General features: G+C 44.1%; 1 protein-coding gene across 2 annotated transcripts in view; it reads right to left on the bottom strand.

Moving 5' to 3' along the window:
- Positions 1 to 26,360, bottom strand: part of HGFAC (HGF activator) — a 65,884-nt gene that overhangs the window by 36,713 nt on the left and 2,811 nt on the right. For both annotated transcript variants that reach the window (XM_084625994.1, XM_084625995.1), the window contains exons 3-5: positions 25,488 to 25,584; positions 5,435 to 5,508; positions 975 to 1,097 (exon numbers count right to left, since the gene is read on the bottom strand). In XM_084625994.1, coding sequence (XP_084482120.1) covers positions 975 to 1,097; positions 5,435 to 5,508; positions 25,488 to 25,584 — 294 coding nt within the window. The remainder of the gene's footprint in view (positions 1 to 974; positions 1,098 to 5,434; positions 5,509 to 25,487; positions 25,585 to 26,360) is intronic.

The following is a 26,360-nucleotide window of genomic DNA, read 5'->3' on the forward strand; positions in this document are numbered from 1 at the left end:
ATACAATGACATTCATCCCAGTTTTATGTATTCCCTCACAGCTGTTAGTTTGGCAGAATGGTTCTTACAGATGAAGGCTGTAATGGGGTGCTGCAGCCTGTACCGTACACATTGTACATATCCCATCAAGTGGCTCCCGAGCAGCAGGAAAAGAATTTCATTGAACAACAAAGAGAAACGAGTGCTTTCATGGGACCTTATTCTGTTCTTATACTGGAGAATCAGGAGCAACACCCTGACCACAGTGAAGTTATTTTGCCAAAGGCAGTGCTAGCCCATTGGGGCCCTAAGCAGGAATATTTTTGCCCCACCTCCACAATACATACTAAAAAAGTGAGTAAGGGGCCAGCCCCCTTGAGTTTCTCGGGGCCCTAAGCAAATGCTTAATCTGCTTATGCCTAGCACCAGCACTGCATACTGTTGTAAAACTGGTGTAATAGTATAAGAGCCTTATGGTCTGATAACTCCCACTTACCCTGGTGTAAATCTGGAATAACTCAAGTGACGTCAATGGAATTACACTGGTGTAAAATCACTGAGAGCATGGTAAGATCCTTAATGGGCACATGTGCACATACTCTGGGATATAGTGCCTTACCTAAAATTATTTTGGTTGTCATGTCTCTTTACCCTAAGTACCATATAATATAATTATTCTTTTCTAAGCATGTATGCTAATCTCCAAATCTGAGTACGGGGACTGGGGGGGGGGAGAGTCTTATTGTATGATTCTTAGCCTAATACTTTAATGGTGGTTCAGATCAGGTTTGAATTTATAACTGTATAATTAAGCTATTTTCAGCTGTCCTGTCAGTTGATAGTCAGCTTGTCTATCATAATCACTTGGAAACCAGCCTACACAAACATTCATGTCTTAGTGTTCTCTAACATCACAACAACATTACCTTTTCACTAACAAACTTGGACAAGTCCTCTACCTCTAATATCCATTGCTCATTAAATAAGGCACTTACCAATTTCGCAGTCTTTTCCTGTGAATGCCTCAGGACATGCGCAGTGATAAGAACTATGATCATAGGCAACGGAACAGGTCCCTCCATTTTTGCATGGGCTCTTTGCACAATAATCGGAGAAATCTATAAATAAATTATTGTTAATAACTGCCAGACAGCTCAGTCTTTGTTTTGTCAGACATTGGCCCGTTATGCAGAATAGTAACACTTTGAATTCAGATGCCTTATGGCTTTAATATCACCATTTGATCTCACTAAAACCATGTTTATTCAGCTGTTCCTTTTTAAATTGCACAATAGATTTATCTTGATCTATAAAACTACACAACTCAGTGAGCTGAATTCTCCTCCACCACTGAAATAAATGGGTTTATAATGATATAACTGAAGCAAAATTTGACACATGATCATTATTCACAATATTGATAAGTCAAGTCCAGTCAAGTCAGCAGGTATCATGTGAGGATAGGGGACAAATGTCCACAAGATGGAGCTGTTCCTTTACACTAGTGATAAAAAAAAAAAGTCTGAAGCTCTCATTTGCCCGGATTAATGCCCTGTGTATTTTACATAGCAACATAACTAAGTGGGATTATGTCTCTCCTTTTGATTATATAAATTATACATTCCTGGTAGTAGACTCTGGTGCATTCTAAAACTAAGGTAAGTGGGATGATGCCGAATTTCCTAATAGGAAGAGAAGGAGCAGATCAAATTAAGTTAGAACAAACAAACTGCATCAAACTAGTAAACTATAAAGTTTCCTATTCTCCAAAAGTATTTTTTAAAAACATGAAAAAAAACCTGTCAGCACTACTTCCCAGTCAGTGGTGTCAAGTGGGAGGGGTGTTGTCAAGTGGAAGGGGCAGCCAAGCCAAATTTCAGCAAGTGGCATTGCAATCTGGCACACGAGGTAACACCACTCAAATGGTGCTGTGACGCCGGGCATGGAGAGTCTGTCCCTCCACAGTGCCAGGCGGGGAGTCAGGCTGAGAACTCAGCTCTCGGGGGCACCTGCTCATGAACTATGGTGGTAAAAGGGAGGGCAGACTCTCCGGCGAGAGGAGACCTGGGAGAGGAACTGGAATTCCCTTCACCCCTGAAATATTTGAACTGGCACCACTGCTCTCAGTCCCCGTGAAGTCAATTGATGGAGGCTGCCTTTTACATGACAAAATACCATATAAAGTTCATAATACTTTTTAATGGGATAACACTAGTTAACAAAAGACACTCGGTTAACTCATCAAGTGGTATAAACCAGCGTCTCACCACTGAGGCCAATTGATCTAGCTGAGAGGCTGGCCCAATATTTGTCCTACATTTGAATTCTTTATCTAATGCTTCCTAGCCAAATTCTGCCATGAAGACAATACAGAATTACACCATTGAGCTGTTCTTTGAGCAGGGTGCTGTGCTGCCAACATGCCAATTCTGCCAAGTAGACAATCCAACATGTAAAAATATACCCACACATAAAGACTGAAGCAAAGCACTTGAGGCCAGTTCCTAAAATTCACTGCATTGGTGTAAGTCTGGAGTAATTCCACTGAAGTCAAGGCATTAGCTCCAGATTTACAATGGTGTAACTGAGATCAGTATCTAGGCCTGTGTACATATACTGGTAGTCACACCCAAGGAGAACATCAAAAAAAGCATGTAAACACAATGACTATGCTGCTGCTTCTTCCATTTTATAGTTATGAAATATCTGTATTATATAGTGTTTCATCACTACATATTCCTGTAATTTTCAATCTGCTGCTCTCTCCCTGGGTCATCCCTCAGTATAGTGGAGCACATGGCAAATCATTTTTGGTACCACCCCTAAGTCAGCAAATCAGAACCCCTAGCTCTGTCCTTCTCTCTTTCATTGGAACCCCTCATTATATTCCCTATATAACTCCATATATATCCCTGGGTCATTTCCCATCGGTCTTCCCCTGGCATCCTCATCTCTTCTCCCCTCTGCTTCACTATTTATCGTTTGGACAGCCCAGGTACTCCTGCAACTTCCATATCAGGGATGTGCTCCTACAGCACAGGAGTATTCTGGCCAGATTGTTTCTTCCTGCCTGGAACGCTTCCCAGAGTTATGGATCCCTGGTAAACATGGTGCCCCAAGCAGCTGTCCATCCAGTCTGTGCCTAGAGCCATCCCAGGATATCATCCCTCCTTTGTGAGAAAACCCTCACTTGACTCCTTTCACAACTGCTAACAACCATCTTGAGTTCAACTTCTCCAGAGCCCTGCTGAAGTAGTGAGTCACCTGCTCTCAGCAGTCTGACCACATCACCCAACTTCCTGGACTACTTCCAATTTGGATAGGACACTTTTCACCATACTGATATGGCTCTTCTCTGGGAGTTTAACTAGCTAGTACATGTTTCTGATCCGATAACGCCCCTCTGTTTATTAATAGTACAGACAATTTCACAAGATCCAGCCACACATTAGTATGCAACCAACTGGGTCCAAAATCGCTTACATCTAAAAGAGTTTGCTACAGACCTTTACTTCCTATTTTATGCGGACAATCAAAATGACGTGCATACAGTACTATTGCTCTTTGCTATATAAAATCTGTGGGAAAATCCTGCCCGTGTTCAGCTGACGACCCTTTTCATTGTTCTCAGCTTCTTCTGCAATGAACGCTGATATTTCCTCATCCTCTTTGAAGAAGTCACTTCAATATCTTTTTTTTTCATATGAATCCTTCATAAGACAATCTATTTTTGAAGCTCTACCCTCTTTCTGTGCATTATTCAGGAAATAGTAGCTGACAGTAGAGTATCTGTGTGTTTAGCGTGAGGAAGAAAATATTTCCTTATTTATTAAAAAAATGCAACTGTTTAAAAGAAATTACAAACAAAACAAAAAAAGTCAGAGACACAGCCAGAACTGTTTTATCATCTGATGATGTGGTGGAGGGGAACAGGAACAGCCTACAAGTGTAACTCAGTGAGGAGGAAGGATGGTCTAGTGGCTAGAACACCAGGGCAAGGGAGACGTGGCTTCCAGTCTCTGCTCCACCACAAACTCCTCCAAGACCTTGGGTAAGTCACCGAGCCTCGGTTCCCCATAAATACATGAAGGATGAGATACTACTGTAACAGGGGCCATACAAGTACCATAAATAGGAAGATACCCCCCCCAAATGGTCACTTGTTTGTGCAGAAGGCTAGTCCTGGGCACATCAATTAAAAGAAGGTGATTCCTGTAAAAACAGAGCACCAGGCACTATTCCTTCCTTCAGAAATGGCTCCTACTGTGCCAGATGCCCATGGAATAACACAGCTAGTTTATAATGAAAGGGTTGCCTGACACGGTTTACTTTGCCCACTGCTATTATTAGAAAGATTGCTTTAATTCCATAACTTACCAAATGAAACACAGTTCCATTACATAAGCGCAGAGTGCAGTGCTAGCAACCTCATGAATTCAGTGCTCCTGCAGCATGACTACATTTAGAGCCGTAATTTGCCAGGACTACTTGTGTGCCTTCTTTGTGTGCCCAAATGCTGCATGCAGGACTTGCTTTCCTCCTATCTGCTAAATCTTGGGAAGCCAAGAAAGGGAGGCAGGGAAGATGTTGAACCTGGAGAGTGTGAGTGTGAAAGCCCAAAGGGAGATAGGCTGTTTTTTTCTATATAGCCTTTTGGCAGACTAGCAGTCACGTCACTTCCATACCTGGATATTCCTACAGGGCATCTAAACATGCTGCTGATCCCTCCAGACCTAGAGCTGGTGACTGATGCAGAATGTATTATAGGGGGAGTGAGTCCAGGATTCATCCATATCCTTTCCCCAGAAAGATACTGTTTTGCATGCCTGGCAATATGAGATGAAGTTGGGCCTCACCTATAGCGAGTAGGATTTTCCCTATGCACAGGAATAGCACTGACATTTAACCAAAGAATGGGGCTCAGGCTTTAATTTCACAGCATGGGGTACTGAAAACATACATGGGAACAGAGTGCGCGAGTGTGATGGACAAATGACAGGTTTCACTTTCCAGCACTGATCCAGACTCCAGAAAAAAAGTTTAAACCCAACACTATTATATGAATAGTTCATATTTTAATATTTTTAAAATAGAGAAAGGCCCAGATCCTCAGTTGCTGTAAATCAGTGTAGCTATACAGACATCAGTGTAGCTACACCAGCCGAAGATCTGGCCTCTAGCGTGCATACCGCACAAGAAATAACCTAGTAAGTTCCTTATTCTGTGGAAATATCATCCTTCCCCTACTTCCACTTCCCTGTGTTATGTCCAACCTTGATTGTGAGATCCCCAGAACAAGGGTTTCACCTTTTACTTGTCTATAAAGGATCATGCACTCTTGATGGATTAATAATAAATCACCATCTAATAATAATTAATAACAAAATACTGGATATTGCGGGGCAATTGTCCTTTTCAGAGGCTTGTTGCTGATGTTATTAATTACTTGTCTTACCTACATGGTCTTTGGACACAGAAGCACAATAACCCCACTTCCTGTCGCGATCATAGTTATGTGTGGTTGAACACCTGAAAGAATTAAAAGTGTAGTTTAATGCAGCTTTGTAAACAACCCTGCATCAACTGAGACAAGAACATCCTTCAAAACCACTTAGTATGAACTATTAAGAGCTGATATTTTATTTATTTTAATTACAGCAGTAGTAAGGACAGTAATACTTAGGGGTGATCTGCAAAAGGCATTTAAACAGATGTGATTAATAAAGAAGACCTGAAAAAAAATTGTTGTGGGTATTTTTATTTTTTTTCCTTAAAGTTGTTTTATTTTCTGCTTGCTTTTTACTGTGGAAACATCAGGAATGCCAAGTCTTGTTAACCCTGGTTTTGCTGGAGGAATCACTCGGGGTCTTTGAGTTGAGCATTGTCAAGGTTCCTCCCCCACTCTGAACGCTAGGGTACAGATGTGGGGACCTGCATGAAAACCTCCTAAGCTTATCTTTACCAGCTTAGGTCAAAACTTCCCCAAGGTACAAAATATTCCACCCTTTGTCCTTGGATTGGCCGCTACCACCACCAAACAAATACTGGTTACTGGGGAAGAGCTGTTTGGAAACGTCTTTCCCCCCAAATACTTCCCAAAACCTTGCACCCCACTTCCTGGACAAGGTTTGGTAAAAAGCCTCACCAATTTGCATAGGTGACCACAGACCCAAAGCCTTGGATCTGAGAACAATGAAAAAGCATTCAGTTTTCTTACAAGAAGACTTTTAATAGAAATAGGAGTAAATAGAAATAAAGAAATCCTCTCTGTAAAATCAGGATGGTAGATACCTTACAGGGTAATTAGATTCAAAACATAGAGAATCCCTCAAGGCAAAACCTTAAGTTACAAAAAAGATACACAGACAGAAATAGTTATTCTATTCAGCACAATTCTTTTCTCAGCCATTTAAAGAAATCATAAACTAACACATACCTAGCTAGATTACTTACTAAAAGTTCTAAGACTCCATTCCTGTTCTACCCCCGACAAAAGCAGCATATAGACAGACACACAGACCCTTTATTTCTCTCCCTCCTCCCAGCTTTTGAAAATATCTTGTCTCCTCATTGGTCATTTTGGTCAGGTGCCAGCGAGGTTACCTTTAGCTTCTTAACCCTTTACAGGTGAGAGGAGTTTTCTTCTGGCCAGGAGGGATTTTAAAGGTGTTTACCCTTCCCTTTATATTTATGACACGCCCCCCAAATCTCAGCTAGGGTGAAACACTGGCTGGGATTTCTTCCTGGAGCTCTAGGAAAAACACAGTTAATAAGACATATGCATCTCTAAATATACTACCAAGTACATAAAGACTAACAATATTTTCCACATCTCAAGGATGATTTTAACCAGTTGATTCTGGGAAACTTTCACGGGAGAGTGCATCAGCCACTTTGTTAGAAGCTCCTGAGATGTGTTGGATGTCGATATCAAAATCTTGGAGAGCTAAACTCCACTGAAGAAGTTTTTTGTTATTTTCTTTGACGGTGTGAAGCCACTTCAGTGCAGCATGGTCAGTTTGCAGGTGGAAACGCCATCCCCAAACATAGGGGTGTAGCTTTTCCAGAGCGTAGACATGGCGTAACATTCTTTTTCAGTGACTGACCAGTTGCTTTCCCTCTCAGACAGTGTTTTGCTGAGAAACACTACAGGGTGGAATTCTTGATCAGGTCCTTTCTGCATTAAAACTGCTCCCACACCACACTCGGACGCATCTGTGGTTACTAGGAACGGTTTGTCAAAGTCTGGGGCCCTTAGTACAGGGTCAGACATGAGTGTCGCTTTAAGCTTGTTAAAGGCCTTCTGACATTTTTTGATCCACTGAACAGCATTTGGCTGTTTCTTTTTGGTTAGGTCTGTCAGTGGGGCGGCGATTTGGCTGTATTGCGGTACAAATCGTCTGTAATAACCGGCCAAGCCTAAGAAGGATTGAACCTGTTTCTTTGACTTTGGGACAGGCCACTTTTGGATAGCATCCACTTTGGCCTGTAGGGGGCTGATAGTTCCTTGACCCACCTGGTGTCCAAGGTAAGTCACTCTGTTTAGGCCTGTTTGACACTTCTTAGCCTTAACAGTTAGTCCTGCCTCCCTTATGCGCTCAAGGACTTTTTGTAGATGTTCCAGGTGGTCTGCCCAGGAATCCGAAAATATGGCCACATCGTCAAGGCAGGCGACTGCATATTCTCCTAATTCCGCTAGGAGACCATCTACAAGTCTTTGGAAGGTGGCGGGTGCATTTCACAGCCCGAAAGGGAGTACATTAAATTCATACAGCCCGAGATGTGTGGTGAAGGCTGACCTTTCCTTGGCAGATTCATCTAGCGGTACCTGCCAGTATCCCTTGGTTAAGTCCAAGGTAGAGATGAACTGGGCCCGTCCCAGTTTCTCTAATAGTTCATCTGTGCGTGGCATTGGATAGTTGTCTGGGCGAGTTACAGCATTTAGCTTACGGTAGTCCACACAAAAACGTATTTCCCCATCTGGTTTGGGAACTAAACCACTGGAGATGCCCATGCACTTCCAGAGGGGCGGATTACACCCATCTGTAACATATCCTGGATCTCCCGTTCTATAGCAGTTTTAGCTTGAGGAGACACCCAGTAAGGTTGGACTCTAATTGGGTGAGCATTTACCTGTGTCAATGGAGTGGTATGCCCATTCAGTCAGTCCTGGGGTGGCTGAGAACGTTGGCGTGTAGCTAGTGCACAGCTCCTTGATCTGCTGTCACTGCATACACCCAAGGGTCATGGAGAGGTTCACCTCTTCCACACCACCAGCACTTTTCCCTTCATAGTAGACACCTTTAGGCCACTCAGCGTCGTCTCCTCCCTGGGCTGTAAACTGACAAACCTTTAATTCTCTGGAATAAAAGGGCTTTAGAGAATTAATATGGTACATCTTAGGCTTTTGGTTGGAGGTGGGGAATGCTATGAGATAATTAACAGCTCCCAGGCACTCCTGGACCGTGAATGGCCCTTCCCACGATGCTTCCATTTTATGGGCCTGGAGCGCCTTTAAGACCATGACCTGGTCTCCTACTTTGAAGGAACGCTCTCTGGCATGTTTATCATACCAGGCTTTTTGCTCTTTTTGAGCATCCTGTAAGTTTTCTCTAGCAAGGGCTAAAGAGGTTCGGAGGGTGTTTTGTAGGTTGGTTACAAAGTCCAGAATGTTAGTTCCTGGAGAACGTGTAAATCCCTCCCATTGCTGCTTCACCAACTGCAATGGCCCCTTAACCTCACGGCCATATACAAGTTCAAATGGGGAAAACCCTAAACTGGGGTGTGGTACAGCTCTGTAGGCAAAGAGCAACTTCTGCAACATTAGGTCCCAATCACTGGAGTGCTCATTTACGAATTTACATATCATGGCCCCCAAAGTTCCATTAAACTTCTCCACCATGCCATTTGTTTGATGGTGGTAAGGAGTGGCAACCAAGTGATTTACCCCATGAGCTTCCCAAAGGTTTTTCATAGTTCCTGCCAGGAAATTGATCCCTGCATCTGTGAGGATGTCGGAGGGCCAACCTACCCTGGCAAAAATGTCTGCTAGTGCCTGGCACACACTTTTAGGTGTTGCTTAGAGCTACTGCTTCCGGCCATCGGGTGGCAAAATCCATGAAAGTCAGTATGTACTGCTTTCCTCTGGGTGTCTTTTTCGGAAAAGGACCCAGAATATCCACAGCTACTCGCTGAAATGGAACTTCAATGATGGGGAGTGGCTGGAGAGGGGCTTTGACCTGGTCTTGGGGTTTTCCCACTCTTTGGCATACTTCACAAGACCGGACATAGGTAGAAACCTCCTTGCCCATTCCCTCCCAGTGGAATGATCCCCCCCAAACGGTCTTTTGGTCCTGTTCACCCCAGCATGGCCACTAGGGTGATCGTGGGCTAAGCTCAAGAGTTTGGCCCGGTATTTAGTTGGAACTACCAACTGTCTCTGAGGATGCCAGTCTTCCTGGTGTCCACCAGAAAGAGTTTCCTTGTATAAAAGTCCTCTTTCTACAACAAACCTGGATCGATTAGAAGAGCTGAGAGGTGGTGGGTTGCTCCGAGAGGCGGTGGGTTGCTCCGTGCCGCCGTCCAAGCTCTCTGGAGGCTTTCATCTGCTTCCTGTTCAGTCTGGAACTGTTCCCTTGATGCTGGAGACATCAGTTCCTCATTGGATTGTGGACCTATGCTTGGTCCCTCTGGAAGCGATGTAGGGGATGGGGCTGTTTCCGTTGACTGTGAACCGCTTTCCGCTGGTGCACTATGTTGGCATTCAGGCTCTGACTGAGCCTCTTGTGTAGGGTTATCAGCTGCTGCCAGTTCAGGTTCGGTGGGGCCCTCTTGCGTTGAGGTTGCAAGTACTGGATTCAGTGCTGGCAATAGGTCTGGTGTTGGTTGTTCAGCTGGTTCCGGTTCTGGGATTGGTTCCGTCTGGGTCTCTGGGACTGGATCCACTACTGCTGTTGCCTGGGGTCCGGGTCCATCACCTCTGACTGGGTCCTGAAAGAAGTTTCCAGAATAGAGCTAGGCCTCACGGCTTGCTTAGCCTGGCTGCGGGTGACCGTTCCCTCCCTCTTGGCCCGCTTCACATGATTGGCCAAGTCTTCCCCCAACAGCATGGGGATGAGATAATCATCATAGACTGCAAAAGTCCACATTCCTGACCAGCCCTGGTACTGGACAGGCAACTTGGCTGTAGGCAAATTGAATGAGTTGGACTTGAAGGGTTGAATTGTCACTTGGATCTCTGGGTTGATTAAATTGGGGTCCACTGAGGAAGCATGGATAGCTGACACTTGTGCTTCGGTGTCCCTCCATGCGGTGACCTTCTTCCCGCCCACACTCACAGTTTCCCTCCGCTCCAAGGGTATCTGGGCCTGCGGACCTCTGGTGTGATTCCGGTGCAATGAACTGTAATCTGTTGGGGTTCTTGGGGCAGTTGGCCTTTACATGCCCCAGCTCATTACATTTAAAACATCGTCCAGCTGACGGGTCACTGGGGCGAGGAGGGTTGCTGGAGAACGGGGTGGTGGGACGATAAGGGGTCTGGAGGGTTCTTTGGGAGGTATGTGGGGCTTTGGGCGGCCCCCGGTAATAGAGTGTGGTCTGGGGTTGTCCCTTCTGGTCTCCGCTCCAACTGCGACCAGTTTTCTTCTTCTCGGCCACCTCCACCCATCTGGCTCCAATCTCTCCTGCCTCGATTACAGTTTTGGGCTTCCCATCTAGGATGTATCTTTCTATTTCCTCAGGAAACGTCTTTCCCCCCAAATATTTTCCAAAACCTTGCACTCCACTTCCCGTACAAGGTTTGGTAAAAAGCCTCACCAATTTGCATAGGTGACCACAGACCCAAACCCTTGGATCTGAGACCAATGAAAAAGCATTCAGTTTTCTTACAAAAAGACTTTTAATAGAAATAGGAGTAAATAGAAGTAAAGAAATCCCCCCTGTAAAATCAGGATGGTAGATACCTTACAGGGTAATTAGATTCAAAACACAGAGAATCTCTCTAGGCAAAACCTTAAGTTACAAAAAAGATACACAGACAGAAATAGTTATTCTATTCAGCACAATTCTTTTCTCAGCCATTTAAAGAAATCATAATCTAACACATACCTAGCTAGATTACTTACTAAAAGTTCTAAGACTCCATTCCTGGTCTATCCCCGGCAAAAACAGCATATAGACAGACAGAGACCCTTTATTTCTCTCCCTCCTCCCAGCTTTTAAAAGCATCTTGTCTCCTCATTGGTCATTTTGGTCAGGTGCCAGCGAGGTTACCTTTAGCTTCTTAACCCTTTACAGGTGAGAGGAGTTTTCCTTTGGCCAGGAGGGATTTTAAAGGGGTTTACCCTTCCCTTTATATTTATGACAAGCATTCTGACCTCTCTCACCTTAATTGAAGGTTACATGATGCCAAAGTGGGGACAATTAGCATCTTTTCTGCCTGGCCTGCCATGTTTAGGGGTGAGACAGTGCCACAAAAACCACTTACCTCCCCTCTATCACATGGAAGTGGTGATCATCACAAGGACCCTCTATGCATGGCTCAAAGAAAGGGAAGGATCTGACCCCAGAAAATGATGAATGACAAGTTTCTTTTAATAGTCTCATAGGAGAGTGCGCTGTCTGGTCAGCAGGCCTAGTGACCAGGGCCAGCTGCTGTAGTCTCTTTTCAGTTCAATGTGTTAGGGACCCCCTAAACGGGGTTCAGCTGGGTCAGCTTTCTTTTCGGTAGCTTCCCATCCTTGGGCTATGCATAAGGGAATCTAGGGGAGGTAGGGAGAACCCAGGCCCTCCCTCTCCACCAGGTCCTGGCCCAGGGTCCTGAAAGTGTGCCAGCATGGACTGGCCTATGCTTGGCCTGCCTCCTGTTCATCTTCCCCAGACCACTTCCTACCTCACCCAATGTCTCAGTTTGGGGCATGGATGTTGTTTGATTATAGTCCTTTGTTCCAAATCCCCAGAGTCTCAGGGCCGATGCAGGCAACCCTCTGGCTCTCCCTATAGCAAGGGGAAGAGGAGAAAGACTCAGAGCTGGACCTCCTCAGTAAGAGCTCCTTCTCCTCCTGTAGCAGGGCAGTACTCCTCCAGGAAATGGCTTCTCTCCTCCCCCTGCCCCTCTGGCCTGGGTTGCTGGAGCTCTTTTTATAGTGTTCCTTTCCCCAGGAGCATTGCTCAGCTGCGCCTGAGGGGGACAGCTTTCCTAGCCCAGTACTGCTTCAGCCTTGGCTGTAGTGAGGGGTCCGTAAACCCCATCACAGGTCTGAAGAGTAAATTAGCTGACAAAGATGCTCATGAGCACAGTACAGACATAGGGCCACTACAGGCTACCATAGTTAATTTACTTTATCATACCCAAAGGCACCTATATTAACTTCCTTCTTGTTGTTGCTCTATAAATTCCCATTACACATTTATCATCCTACTCTACCTTGTGAGATTATCCTTTTTAAAATTAGTTAGCATCAATTTAATTCAAGCTCCTGGGGAATAAACACTGGGGATAAAAAGGAACTTTGTGAAAGATACATCCCCCCCACCTCCCTTCAGTTAAAGACAGGCTACGAACAGATGTGGAACTGAGAGCTGAGTCCTCCAGCAAAACCAAGGAAATCCTAACTTAGCATTCCTGATATTACTAAGATTAAAAAAGAAAAGACAAAAATAAACATCTAAAAGAATACATGAAGGCTGGCTTTATTCATCATAATTAAGATAGAGCCTAACCCATTTTTGCTTTTTGAAAGTAACCTCTTATAAATTGTAGAGATGGGGGAAGTTGTCCACAAAGGGACTTTTCTCTGCTTTCTATGGCAAATGTGCTTTTTTTTCTGTTCCTCAAAGTATTTCCACTTTTTAGCCGCCCAGACAGGAATAATTACAAATGAGGAACTATAAAAGGGTGATTTCCAGATTCACCGACAGAATCTCAACTCTTTGCAACAGTAAGGGTCAAATGCTGCTCCCCTTTTTTGAGTGCTTCTCACTTTCTAATGGATTTCATCCTCTGTTGAGGGAACTATTATCCTTATTTTACAGAAAGGGCATGAAGGCACAGCATAGATTAAGTCATTTATCCAAGGTCACACAGGAAGTTTGCAGCTGAGCTGAGAACTGAACCCAGGTCATCCACAGCCCAAACCAGAGAGAGCCCTGGCCCTTGGCCTTTAGCCCATCCTTTTTACCCTACTCTGATGTATCATAATAAATATTACCTGTAGAGGGAGTATCCCCACAGAATAACAGCATGACAGTGGAGTGTTATAAAGAAAGGTGCTTTTCATAGAATCCTAGGACTGGAAGGGACCTCTAGAGGTCATCTAGTTCAATCCCCTGCACTCATGGCAGGATTAAGTATTATCTACACCAGCGTTTCTCAAACTGGGGTCCATGGACCCCTGGGGTTCCAAGGGTACTCCAGGGAGTCTGTGGGCCCAGCTGTTTAACTCCTCCCCACTCCCTCAACTCCTCAGCCTCCCTCCCAGTGCCTGCTTCACACCAGGAAACAACTGTGAAACAGGCGGTGGGAGGTAGGGGGAGGAGTAGTGACCCTGGGTCCGCGCTGCTCCTGGAAGCGGCCAGCACGTCCCTGCGGCCAGACAGGGCAGGGAGTCTCCGTGCGCTGCTCCCGGCCTGAGCGCTGACTCTGCAGCTCTCATTGGCTGGGAATTACGGCCAATGGGAGCTGCGGGGCTGGTGCCTGTGAGCAGGGGCAGCGCACGGAGACCCCCTCGCCCCCTGCCTAGGAGCCACTGCCAGAGGGATGTGCCAGTCACTTTCGGGAGCCGCCTGAGGTAAGCGTCGCCCCCCCTTACTTTCTCCCATACCACAACCCCCTCCCCAGCCCAGAGCCCGCACCCAGACTCTGTCCCAGAGCCCATACCCCTTCCCACCCCCCCAAACTCCCTCTGTCATCCCCGCCGCACCCCTCAACCCTACCCCACCCTGAGCCCCCTCCAGAACCCAAACTCCCTCCCCACTCCATCCTGCACCCAAACTCCCAGAGCCCGCACCCCTGCATTCCCTCCTGCACACAAACTCCCACCCAGAGCCCATACTCCACACCTCCTCCTGCACCCAAACTTCCTCCCAGAGCCTGCACCCGCTCCTGCACCCCAACCCCCAGCCCCAGCCTGGTGAAAGTGAATGAGGGTGGGAGACAGTAAGTGACAGAGGGAGGGGGGATGAAGTGAACTGGGGCGTGGCCTCTGGGAAGTGGGCAGGGCAAGGGCTGAGTGGGGGGGTTGGGGTCCTGAAAAATTTTTAAATCAAAATGGGAGTTCTTGGCTTGCTAAAGTTTGAGAACTGCTGATCAAGACCATTCCTGACATGTATTTGTCTAACCTACTCTTAAATAGCTCCATTGATGGAGATTCCACAACATCGCTAGGCAATGTATTCCAGTGCTTAACCACTGTGACAGTTAAGAAGTTTTTCGTAATGTCCAACCTAAACCTCCCTTGCTGCAATTTAAGCTCATTGCTTCTTGTCCTATTCTCAGATGTTAAGAACCATTCTTTTCCCTCCTCCTTTTAACAACCTTTTATGTACTTGAAAACTGTTACCATGTCCTCTCTCAGTCTTCTCTTTTCTGGACGCAACAAACCCAATTTTTTCAATCTTCCCTCAGAGGTCATGTTTTCTAGACTTTTAATCATTTTTGTTGCTCTTCTCTTGACTTCCTCCAATTTGTCTACATCTTTCCTGAAATGTGGTGCCCAGAACTGGACACAATACTCCAGTTGAGGCCTAATCAGAGCGGAGTAGAGCGGATGAATTACTTCTTGTGTCTTGTTTACAACACTCCTGCTAATACATCCCAGAATGATGTTCAGGTTTTTTGCAACAGTGTCACACTATTGACTCATATTTAGCTTGTGGTCCACTCTGACTCTCCAGATCAGTTTCTGCAGTACTCCTTTCTAGGCAGTCATTTCGCGTTTTGTATGTGTGCAACTGATTATTCCTTCCTAAATGGACTACTTTGCATTTGTCCTTATTGAATTTCATCCTATTTACTTCAGACCATTTCTCCAGTTTGTTCAGATCATTTTGAATTGTAATCCTATCCTCGAAAGCCCTCCCAGCTTAGTATTGTCCACAAACTTTATAAAGTATACTCTCTATATGCCATTATCTAAATCATTGATGCAGACATTGAACAGAACCGGCCCCAGAATTGATCTCTGTGGGACCCCACTTGTTATGCCCTTCCAGCATGACTTTGAACCACTAATAACTACCCTCTGGGAATGATTTTCCAACCAGTTATGCACCCACCTTATAATAGCTCCATCTAGGTTGCCTTTCCCTAGTTTGTTTGTGAGAAGGTCATGCAAGACAGTATCAAAAGCTTTACTAAAGTCAAGATATACCATTTCTACCACTTCCCCCCATCCACAAGACTTGTTATCCTGTCAAAGAAAGCTACTGGGTTGGTTTGACACCATTTGTTCTTGACAAATCCATGCTGTTACTTATCACCTTATTATCTTCTACATGTTTGCAAATTGATTGCTTAATTATTTGCTCCATTATCTTTCCAGTTACAGAAGCTAAGCTGACTGGTCTGTAATTCCCCGGGTTGTCCTTATTTCTCTTTTTATAGATGGGCACTATATTTGCCCTTTTCCAGTCTTCTGGAATCTCTCCCGTCTTCCATGACTTTTCAAAGATAATCGCTAATGGTTCAGATATCTCCTCAGTCAGCTCCTTGAATATTCTAGGGTGCATTTCATTAGGCCCTGGTGACTTGACATCTAATTTGTCGAAGTAATTTTTAACTTGTTCTTTTCCTATTTTAGCCTCTGATCCTACCTCATTTTCACTTGCATTCACTATGTTAGACGTCCAATCACCACCAACCTTCTTGATGAAAGCCGAAACAAAGAAGTCATTAAGCACCTCTGCCATTTCCACATTTTCTGTTATTATTTTCCCCCACCCCCACCTTGTCTACCCTGTCCTGGGTCTTCCTTTTGCTTCTAGTGTATTTGTAGAATGTTTTCTTGTTACCCTTTATATCTCTAGCAAGTTTGATCTCATTTTGTGCCTTGGCCTTTCTAATTTTGTCCCTACATACTTGTATTATCTGTTTATATTCATCCTTTGTAATTTGACCTAGTTTCCATTTTTTGTAGGACTCTTTTTTGATTTTTAGATCATTGAAGATCTCCTGGTTAAGCCAGGGTAGTCTCTTGACAGATACTTCCTATCGTTCCTACACAGTGGGATAGTTTGCTCTTGTGCCCTTAATAACGTCTCTTTGAAAAACTGCCAACTGTCTTCAAATGTTTTTCCCCTTAGACTTGCTTCCCATGGGATCTTACCTACCAACTCCCTGAGTTTGCTAAAGCCTGACTTCTTGAAATCCATTATCTTTATTTTGCTGTTCTCCCTCCTACCATTCCTTAGAATCATGAACTCTACCATTTCATGACCACTTTCACCCAAGCTGCCTTCCACTTTCAAATTCTCAACCAGTTCCTCCCTATTTGTCAAAATCAAATCTAGAACGGCCTCTCTCCCCTAGTCGCTTTCTCCACCTTCTGAAATAAAAAATTGTCTCCAATATATTCCAAGAACTTGTTGGATAATCTGTACCCTGCTGTGTTATTTTTCCAACAGATGTCTGAGTAGTTGAGGTCCCCTATCACCACCATGTCCTGTTCTTTGGATGATTTTGTTAGTTTAAAAAAAGCCTCATGCCATCTCTTTTTCCTGGTTAGGTGGTCTGTAGTAGACCCCTACCAGGACATCATCCTTGGTTTTTACTGCTTTCATCCTTACCCAGAGACTTTCAGCAAGTCTGTCTCCTATTTCCATCTGAACCTCAGTCCAAGCGTATACAATTTTAATATATAGGGCAACACCTCCTCCCTTTTTTTCCTCCCTTTTTTCCCTGCCTATTCTTCCTGAGCAAGCTGTACCCTTCTATACCCTTCTTTTGTTTTATTTAAACTACCTGATCAATTATATTTCACTGTTCTATTATGCATCTTTTTAACATTAATTGAACAGCCTTATTTTTAAAAAATCTAATATCCTTTTTTCCCAAGGCTTCACATGCAAGATTAAAATTATTTTGTAAGGTATACATACTGTTTTAATTCCAACAGTTTGTTTGTTTCTTATTTGGATTTTAATTAGCATTTTAGAGGTTTTAATTCACATACAGAATCTAATTAAACCCTGGGCATTTGGGTCAGTGTCCAGAATTAAATGGACAAGATAGAAAGAATGATGCACGGTAGTCCAATTAAAAATTACCAAGATTAAAGAAGCATTTTGAAGTTAAAAGAATTAGGGTCCACTTAGCTCCGTTCAGTCAATGGGACACCTTCCACGGCTTATACTGGAGTTGAGATCAGGCCCTCTTAAAGGATGGTCTATGGTTGTTCCACAACTGTTACATTAGAGTTAAATTAAGCATTAAGTTAAAAGTTGTCACTGAGACCATAGTGCTTATGATATTGTTCCTGAAATGCGCTCAGGCTCCGCATTTAATGCCCCATTTGTGTCAGTGGTGATGGGTAAAGGGAGTCTGGATCTTTACAGCTGAGATATTGCTGCAAGACTGGCTTACTAGACCAGCCCTACGTTAACTGGCATGTGAGAAGCTAATGGAAAAGGCTCTATAGAGTTCTGATTAATGACAAAAGAGCTAAATAAAGACTTTAAACAACAAAACTCTGGGGGATGGTTAGAAAAAGCTAAGATTTACCCCAAAATTAAAAAGAAAAGGAGTACTTGTGGCACCTTAGAGTCTAACCAATTTATTTGAGCATAAGCTTTCGTGAGCTACAGCTCACTTCATTGGATGCATACACCAATTTATCTGAGCATAAGCTTTCGTGAGCTTCAGCTCTCTTCATCGGATGCGATGAAGTGAGCTGTAGCTCACGAAAGCTAATGCTCAGATAAATTGGTTAGTCTCTAAGGTGCCACAAGTACTCCTTTTCTTTTTGTGAATACAGACTAACACAGCTGTTACTCTGAAACCCAAAATTAAAATCACCCAACTCTGTCCTTCAGCAGATGGGATTCATAATCAACTTGTTTAGAATCTTTTTTCCTCTTTAAATATGTTCTGCTATTGAAGTTACAGGTCCTGACGTTGCTCCCTGCACTGCCCCCTCTCCGTTTCTCCACCATATCGAACACAAACTACTCGTCTTCACATTCAAGGTCCTGTTCCCACCCTAAGTATCATCTCCCAAGCTGCAACTCATGCTTGGGAGGATCTCCCCATAAATATTCGTAAAGCTATTTCACAGTCATCCTTTAAATCCCTTCTTAAAACTCTCCTGTGCTGTGATGCCTACCAAACACTTGACAACACTTAGGCAATTGACATGTTATATATTACACTTAGGCAATTGACATATTATATATTATACTGCCCAATATTGTCTGAATGTTTCCCTGTGATCACCCATCTATGTGTCTGTATCCACCTTTTGTCTCTTGTTTTATATGCAGATTGGGCAGGGACTGTCTTTTCATTATGTATGTGTACAGTGCCTACTATAATGGGATCTTGGTCCATGAGTGGGCTCCTAGATGCTACCATAACACAAATAATAAAATTAAAGTCACTAGGAGTTGGGTTGGGCCAGGCCCACAGCTCAAGAGTTCTGCATATAAAATCCAGCAGCAGAACTAAAAAACGGCTTATTAAGTGTCTGATCCAAATGTTATTGAAGTAAATAGAAAGACTCTGTGATGTTGCACTCAATATGTTTATGGAAATATGCTTATGAGTGTAAATATGATGTAACTGGAATATGCTTAATGCAAAAGGTCTCTTGTTAAGGTATCATTACAAAGCTTATAATCTACTGAGTGTGTTCATCCTATTTGTATGAATGTATCATTCTTGTATCTGAAGCTAGAAATATGAAGTATTACTCTAAAGTCCTATTGTAATTATGCAACGTTTGGGCCATTAATGGTGGTTTAGAATCTTGATGGCTCCCATTGACCAGGACAATGGGTTGTAAAAGGCTCTGTTTACTTATAAGCCTTCCTATGCTCGTGTGAGTCAGGCCGGAAAGAATGGAGGCTTGGGGGGTCTCACAGGACATGTGACCCTGTCACCTGGTACTGGAATCCATCTTAAATCTGGTGCTTTTCCATTTAGAAGGAGGGGTGGGGACCCAGAGAGACAAAAGATTCCCGCCTGTTGCCAAAGCTATAAAAGGGAGTGGAACAGAACACATGGGGGTCCCAATTATGTAAAATCCCCTGCTTTTCACCTAAGATGCTTGCTGAAACTAACAAGAACTGTACCAGGGAAAGGATTGGGCCCAGACTAGGAAGGAGTCTAGTCTGTGAAAGAAGCTTCTTGGTTTCAGAGTAGCAGCCGTGTTAGTCTGTATTCGCAAAAAGAAATGGATTACTAGTGGCACCTTAGAGACTAACCAATTTATTTGAGCATAAGCTTTCGTGAGCTATAGCTCACTTCATCGGATGCATTCGGATGAAGTGAGCTGTAGCTCACGAAAGCTTATACTCAAAAAGAAAGCTTATTGGAACATCTCTGAGGGTGAGATTTACCTGTATTCAGTTTTTTAATGTAGTAGGCTTAAACTTGCGTGTTTTGTTTTATTTTGCGTGGTAACTTACTTTGTTCTGTCTGTTATTTCTTGAAACCACTTAAATCCTACTTTTTATACTTACTAAAATCACTTTTGTTTATTATTAAACCCAGAGTAAGTGATTAATGCCTCGGGGAGCAAACAGCTGTGCATATCTCTCTATCAGTGTTATAGAGGGTGGACAATTTATGAGTTTACCCTGTATCTGCTTTATACAGAGTAAAATGAATTTATTTGGGGTTTGGATCCCATTGGGAACTGGGTGCCTGGGTGCTGGAGATAGGTGACCTGCTGAACAGTTTTTGGTTAAAGCCTGCAGCTTTGGGAGTATGGACCAGACCTGGGTCTGTGTTACAGCAGGCTAGCATGTCTGGCTCAACAAGGAAGGGCTATGGAGTCCCAAGCTGGCGGTGGAAAATGGTCTCAGAGGTAACTCCAGCACGTCAGTTGACAGTCCCAAGGGGGTCTCTGTGACTAAACCCATCACAGACTCCTCTACTGACTTGAATGGGTTTTGGATCAGGCCCTAAAATGTCAGCTATTAAATAAAGAGATAAGGTGGGTGAGGTAATATTTATTGCCAACCAAACCGTGGGTGGTCAGGCCTAATGGTGAAGAGAAGAGTTCAGCCTACAGGTTAGAGCTGGGTCAAGGGTGGATGGAGTCCAGGAAATGAGCCGAGGGTCAGTAGCAGACGGGTAGAAATCCAAATGCCAGAGTGGGGGGAGGGGAAACCAGAGTTGTAAGCCAGAGGCAGAGCCAGAGATCAGTGCTGGAGACACAGAAGCTGAATGCCAGAACTGGAGGGTCAACTGGAGTCGTAAGCCACAGGCAGAGCTGGGGAAGGTGGGTCAAAACTAGAAGTCTGAAGCATAGCAGGAGCAGGGACTGGAAGCAGTCTGGAGCAGGACTAGAACAAGGGCTGGAGCAAGCAGGAGCAGGGCTGGAAGAAGGTCAAGCACAGCTGCAGGTATGGTGCACGTTGAACAACCAGTGAACTACAGTGGGGGCTTGGTCTGCTCCCTGACAACATCGTTTATTGGACCAACTTCTGTTGGTGAAAGAAACAAGCTTTCAAGCTACTCAGAGCTCTTCTTAAGGTCTGGGAAATGTATTCAGAGGATATTTCTACACTGCAATATAAACCCTGGGTTTGAACTCAGGCTCAAGCATAATCCATAGGCGCTGACTCTGTGGGTGTTCTGGGGCTGAAGCACCCACAGGGAAAAATTGGTGGGTCCTCAGCACCCACCAGCAGCTCCCCGCTGGCCCTTGCGCCCATCTCACCTCTGCCCCGCCTCTGCTTCCTCTCCTGAGCGTGCCACCACCGCCCTGCTTCTTCCCCGTCCCTCCCTCCCAGGCTTGCCACAAATCAACTATTTCATGCGCGGCAAGCCTGTGAGGGAGGGGGGAGAAGTGGAGCGGTGGCATGCTTAGGGGAGGAGATAGAGGCTGAGCAGAAGTGAGCTGGAGCAGGGAGCGGTTCCTCTGCACCCCCCACCCCCAAACTCATCTCCGCTTCCTACGGCCCGCCCCGCACCCCCCCAACTCACCTCCGCTCCGCCTCCTCCCCTGAGCGCACTGCCTCTCCGCTTCTCCCCCCTCCCAGGCTTGCTGCGCGTAAGCCTGGAAGGGAGCGGGGTGGAGGGGAAATGCCGCGTGCCCGGAGAAGGAGGCGGGAGTGGGGATTTGGGGAAGGGGTTGGAATGGGGGTGGGGCTGGGGGCGGAGTTGGGGCACGCTGGCTAAAGTCAGCGCCTATGGCATAATCCCCCTTCCACACAAATCACGCTAACTTAGGACTCAGACTCAGTGTCCTAGGACACCACAGGGGTGGAGGATCCGAGTGTGAGTCAAGCCGGGACCTAAGGTTAAAGCCTTACTGCTTTGCAGTGTAGTTGCAGCCCTACTGGACTCATGCTATGGGAGTCTGCCAAAAGTATTCCACAACCCCACTGGCTGACTTTCTTTGTCCTCTAGACAGTCACGTTTGGTGAACAGTCAAGTTTTTCCACGTTGCTCCATAAACAAAAGGGCTAGAGCAGCCACGTTTTGGGAGTGTGCTAGGAAGTCTGGGATATGGGTAGTTCAACTTATGCCATCATAATGCAGAATAGACGCTGGTGCCCCAGGCTGGGACCTAAAGCTTTAAATCAGCAGAACAATGTGCTGCTATGAAACCTGTTTTAGTTTGTCAAGTGCTATATAAAAAGCCAGACTGTGCCCAACTCTTGAGCAGGGGGGCCAGCCACAATGACAGTCCCTGATAATGTCCCTTCCAGTATAAGACACCTCAAAAAGAGCAGGGAGGAGAAGTCTTATCTGCTCACCAGTCAGCAGAGTCATCTAAGGTCCATTATCATACATCACTCCAGTGCAGCACAGACTCATAAACACATAATCTAACAAAAACAATGCACAAGGCAGCACTCTCTCTTTGTTATGCAGTGCTAGTTTTCTGGCATCAAGATCTCTGAAGACATGTCAGGTTGCTTTTAGCATATGAGAGAAGAGCATATGTTCACTAGAAAGGTCAGAGATAAAGATGAAACAGACATGCCTTGTCAAAATCAGGCAGCTACAGCTACCTCTTCTCTTATCTCCCAACTTGTAAACTGTATTTGAAAATAGGAAGCACAAATGAAAGCCACCCACGGTCAACTCTCAACTGTGTTCCAACCTTGGATCCCACACATTGGCTCTTTTTCAATTTCTATGGCATAGTTAGTTAAAGATCTATATGGAGGATTTCAGGTATAATTAAGAATCCTCCTGAATATGACATAAACTGAAATGGGCCTAAAGATCAATCACTAGTGTGTTGGCTCACTTAGATGCAGGTTTCCAGAAAGAAAATTGCTCACATTATTTATATTGAATTAAGATACTCTTGAAATATTGTTTAATTGGTCCCTTTCTCGTCAGCTAGTTACCTGTGGATAATCAGGATAATCAGAAGTGATCTCCTAGCTTGAATTACCTAGTTTAAATGAGAGACAAGATTGGAGAGGTAATATCTTTTATTGACCAACTTCTGCTGATGAGAGAGACAAGCTTTTTTGAGCTACACAGAGCTCTTCCTCAGGTCTGGAAAAAGCACTCAGAGTGTCACAGCTAAATACAAGATGGAACAGATTGTGTAGTATAAGTAGTTAGCACATATTCTCAGGTACAATTCAAGTTGAAGTAGCACATTAAACACCTCTGCAGTCATATGACAAAAAGGGGTGTTTTTTTTAGTGGTTATGAACTGTTGTAATAAGCCATAAATCCAGTGTCTAGCAAAGTCATGAATTTAAGCTCCCAGGCTCATCTTTTGAAAGTGTTGTGCAGGTTTCCTTTGAGGATGAGGATGGAGAGGTCACATACAGAGTGATCACTTTGTGCGAAGTGTTCACCCACAGATGATATGGTGTTTTTGTCTTTTATCATTTTCCTATGTGAGTTCATTCTAGAGCATAGTGATTATCTGGTTTCACCCACATAGTTGTTATTGGGGCATTTAGTCACTGAGTGAGGTATACCACATGTTGTGATAAGCATGTGTAGGACACATGGATCTTGAAAGGTGTGTTGTGGCAGGTGTTGATCACTGGTGTGGGGGAGATATTTCTGCAAAGTTTTGCATCTGTTGTTCTGACAGGATCTAGTGCTGCTTGAGTTGGTGTGTTCTGGTCTGCGGGGAGCTTGCTTCTGATGATGAGCTTAGAGAGGTTGGGTTGGGGGGTTGTTTCAGGAATGATTTCTTGCAAGATGGGGTCCCCGTCGAGTATGGGTTGTAGTTGTGTGAGGATACCCAGTATGAGATGGTAGATGACAATTAGGGGTATATGACCAGAGGGAGTTTTATTTATGTATTGAAGCAGGTTCTCTCAAGTTATTTTGGTGGCCCAATCCATGATGCAATCTACTTCTCTAGTGGAGTGTTCTTGTTTGGTGAAGGCAGTTTTAAGTGTGTTAAGGCATATATCCTGGACTTTCTCTTTGGAGCTTATTCTGTGGTATCAGAGTGCCTGGCTGTAGATAACAGATTTCTTGGTGTCTTTGGGGTTGAAGGTGTGGTGATCCATGGGCTTCTTGTATATAGTCATTTGTAGGGTTCCATTATTTAAGCTGATTGTGGTGTCCAGGAAGTTGATGCTGGTGCAGGAATATTCCAGAGAGTGTTTAATGGACAGAGGATGGATGTTAAAATTGTGGTGGAAATCTGTGAGGGATTTTAAGTTGTCTGTCCGGGGATAAAAATATCATCAATGTATCTCAAGTATATCATTGATTTCATGGTGCATTTTGTGGTGCATTTCTCTCTGGAACAGTCCCAACTAGTCTCAACTTCCTGAACATCACAATCAGCTTCAACAATGGATAGCTTGTCTCTCTCACCAAGAGAAGTTAGTCCAATTAATATATTACCTCACCCACCTTTTCTAATAACCCGAAACCGACACAGTTACAACAATAGTAGTTTAAATGAGTCCACATGAGAGTGACTGCCCTATGTTGCCTACGCTAGCACTTTACACCCACAATAGATATGCAGTCAAAGAAACACTATGTCAAAATCATGAAAAAGGCACTTGTCCAAAATAAAATCTAAGGACTAGAACCTGCCTTCTACTGCATGTCTATTTACAGACACATTCTGTAACATTATCACATTTACCTACACCCTTAAATCTGCCACTTACAAATCATCTATAGGGAAAGAGATTGTCATACCCCTGTACTTCCTAGTCCAAACTCTGTTTTGTCTTCTTATGCCCACTTCTTGTGTCTGGTAGTAAACTAAGGTTATGTCTACACTGCAGACCTTACTGCATCTGTGCCACTGCAAGCTCTCCTGTGTAGCCACTCTAAACCAGCGGGAGAGAGCTCTCCTGCTGGCATAATTAAACCACCCGCAACGAGTGGCGGTAGCTATGTCACCCAGAGACACTCTCCCACTGACATAGCGCTGCCCACACCGATGCTTTTGCCAGTGAAACTTCTGTCTGTTGGGGGTGGGGGTATCTTTTTCACACCCCTGACTGACAAAAGTTTTGCTGACAAAAATACTAGTGTAGACAAAGCTTGAGGCTGTCTGCTTCTCTGTGTTTATATAATGCCTAACACACTGGGGTCCCTACTTGACTGGGGCCCTCCAGACACTACTGTAACACAAATAATAGTGAATAATTATAACAATTCCTACACGCAAGGAAGGATAGAATTTGACCTTGACTCTCTGAAAAAGATTTTGAGTTTTTTAAAAAGTAAGTGAATCTGGAATAATAATAAAAATAAATATTCTGAAGGATAGCTGTAGTCCACCTACAACTGCACCGTCCATAATGAGCTTTGCGCCAGTCTCACTGTAGTTTAAGTACAGGCAGGAAAAAGGGTTTCATCTAAAAACTTGATTGGCTTTCCTGTAGTAAACTTTTGAGTTGTTACCCACACAAAACTTGATTGCTTCTTCAGCAGGGAGATCAGTCCTGGTGCATTGATTACATATGTTTATATTCCATCTTTTATTCCGTCCAGAGAGTTAATAGTAGAGGGGTCAGATTCTCCACTTATACCACACAAGGAATTGCCAATGATCTGAATTGGAATTCCCATATATGAATCAAGGAAAGAATATGTATGATCCATGATGAATAATTCTTCTGCATTCCTTTTGTGCGATGACACGTAATTCTTCTGCACTACTTTTGTGCATTCTTTGTGCCTTAAGACACTGGCATTGCCCCATCTCTTTCTGTATATAGGGCCTGAGCCAATGTTCACTGATATCGGTGGGAGTCTTTCTGTTGACTTCAATGGGTGTTGGATTGGGCCCATAAAGATTTATGGTAAAAACACGATTAATGATCAAATACCTACTCATTTTAATTTAAAATAAAGCACCAAATATTTCTTTGCAAAGCTGACTTACCATTTCTTTCGAGAAAATAGATTTGATATACATGCGTGGTACATCCTTCCACCATACCGAAAGGGAAACGAACATAGCTGGTCATCCTCCGTAAACACTGAAATACGAGAGTAAAACCTCCATGCAGTCACACACTGACATGCAGCTCTTTGCTGACACAAAAGTAATGCTAATTTAAAGGAAAGGAATCTTCAGGTATCTCAACAGGATGGTGGATCCTGTTTCTTGTGAACTCTGGTATAGTAAGAGGAAAAGGAAATCTTAGAGTACGCTGGAGCTGCAGGCACTACTGCTAAAGCAACATAATTTAAGCAGTCAGTGGTAGAATAAAAATTTCAGATAATTTCAGTTCATGAACATATGGCAATTCCTGGTACAGCCAGACATCATAATAATTAATAATAATACATTCATATTATTAATGTCATATCTGAAATAGTACTCTTTGGGCCTCTATACCACATTAAAAGGATGTTATAAAGTAAAGTGTCAGCCTGTAAAACAATCAAATAGACAAAAATGGCCAAAGGGGTAGGAGGGTTGTAAAGGGTGGAGGAAGATACTTAATATGGGGGCAAACATTGATTGGAACAATCAGATCATCATCACTTTTGGAATGAACAGGCTCATTACAAGTGAAGAAAAATGGACCGAGATGGATGTCTAGAAACAATGAGTCTACACCCACCACCTCAGTAGTACAGTTGCCTAAGAAGGGATGATGCGATCCCTATAAGGCAGGTAAGGCTAGACAAGACTCTCCTACTTTTTACCGGCCATAAGGGCATGTGATGGGAGGAGGGGCAGAGAGAAGTGAGCTGCGGGAGGGAACTTGGGGGAAAGAGGCGGCACGGGAGCGGAAGTTTGGGCGGA

The sequence above is a fragment of the Lepidochelys olivacea genome (assembly GCF_965140295.1).
Source record: "Lepidochelys olivacea isolate rLepOli2 genome assembly, chromosome: 4".
Taxonomy (NCBI): domain Eukaryota; kingdom Metazoa; phylum Chordata; order Testudines; family Cheloniidae; genus Lepidochelys; species Lepidochelys olivacea.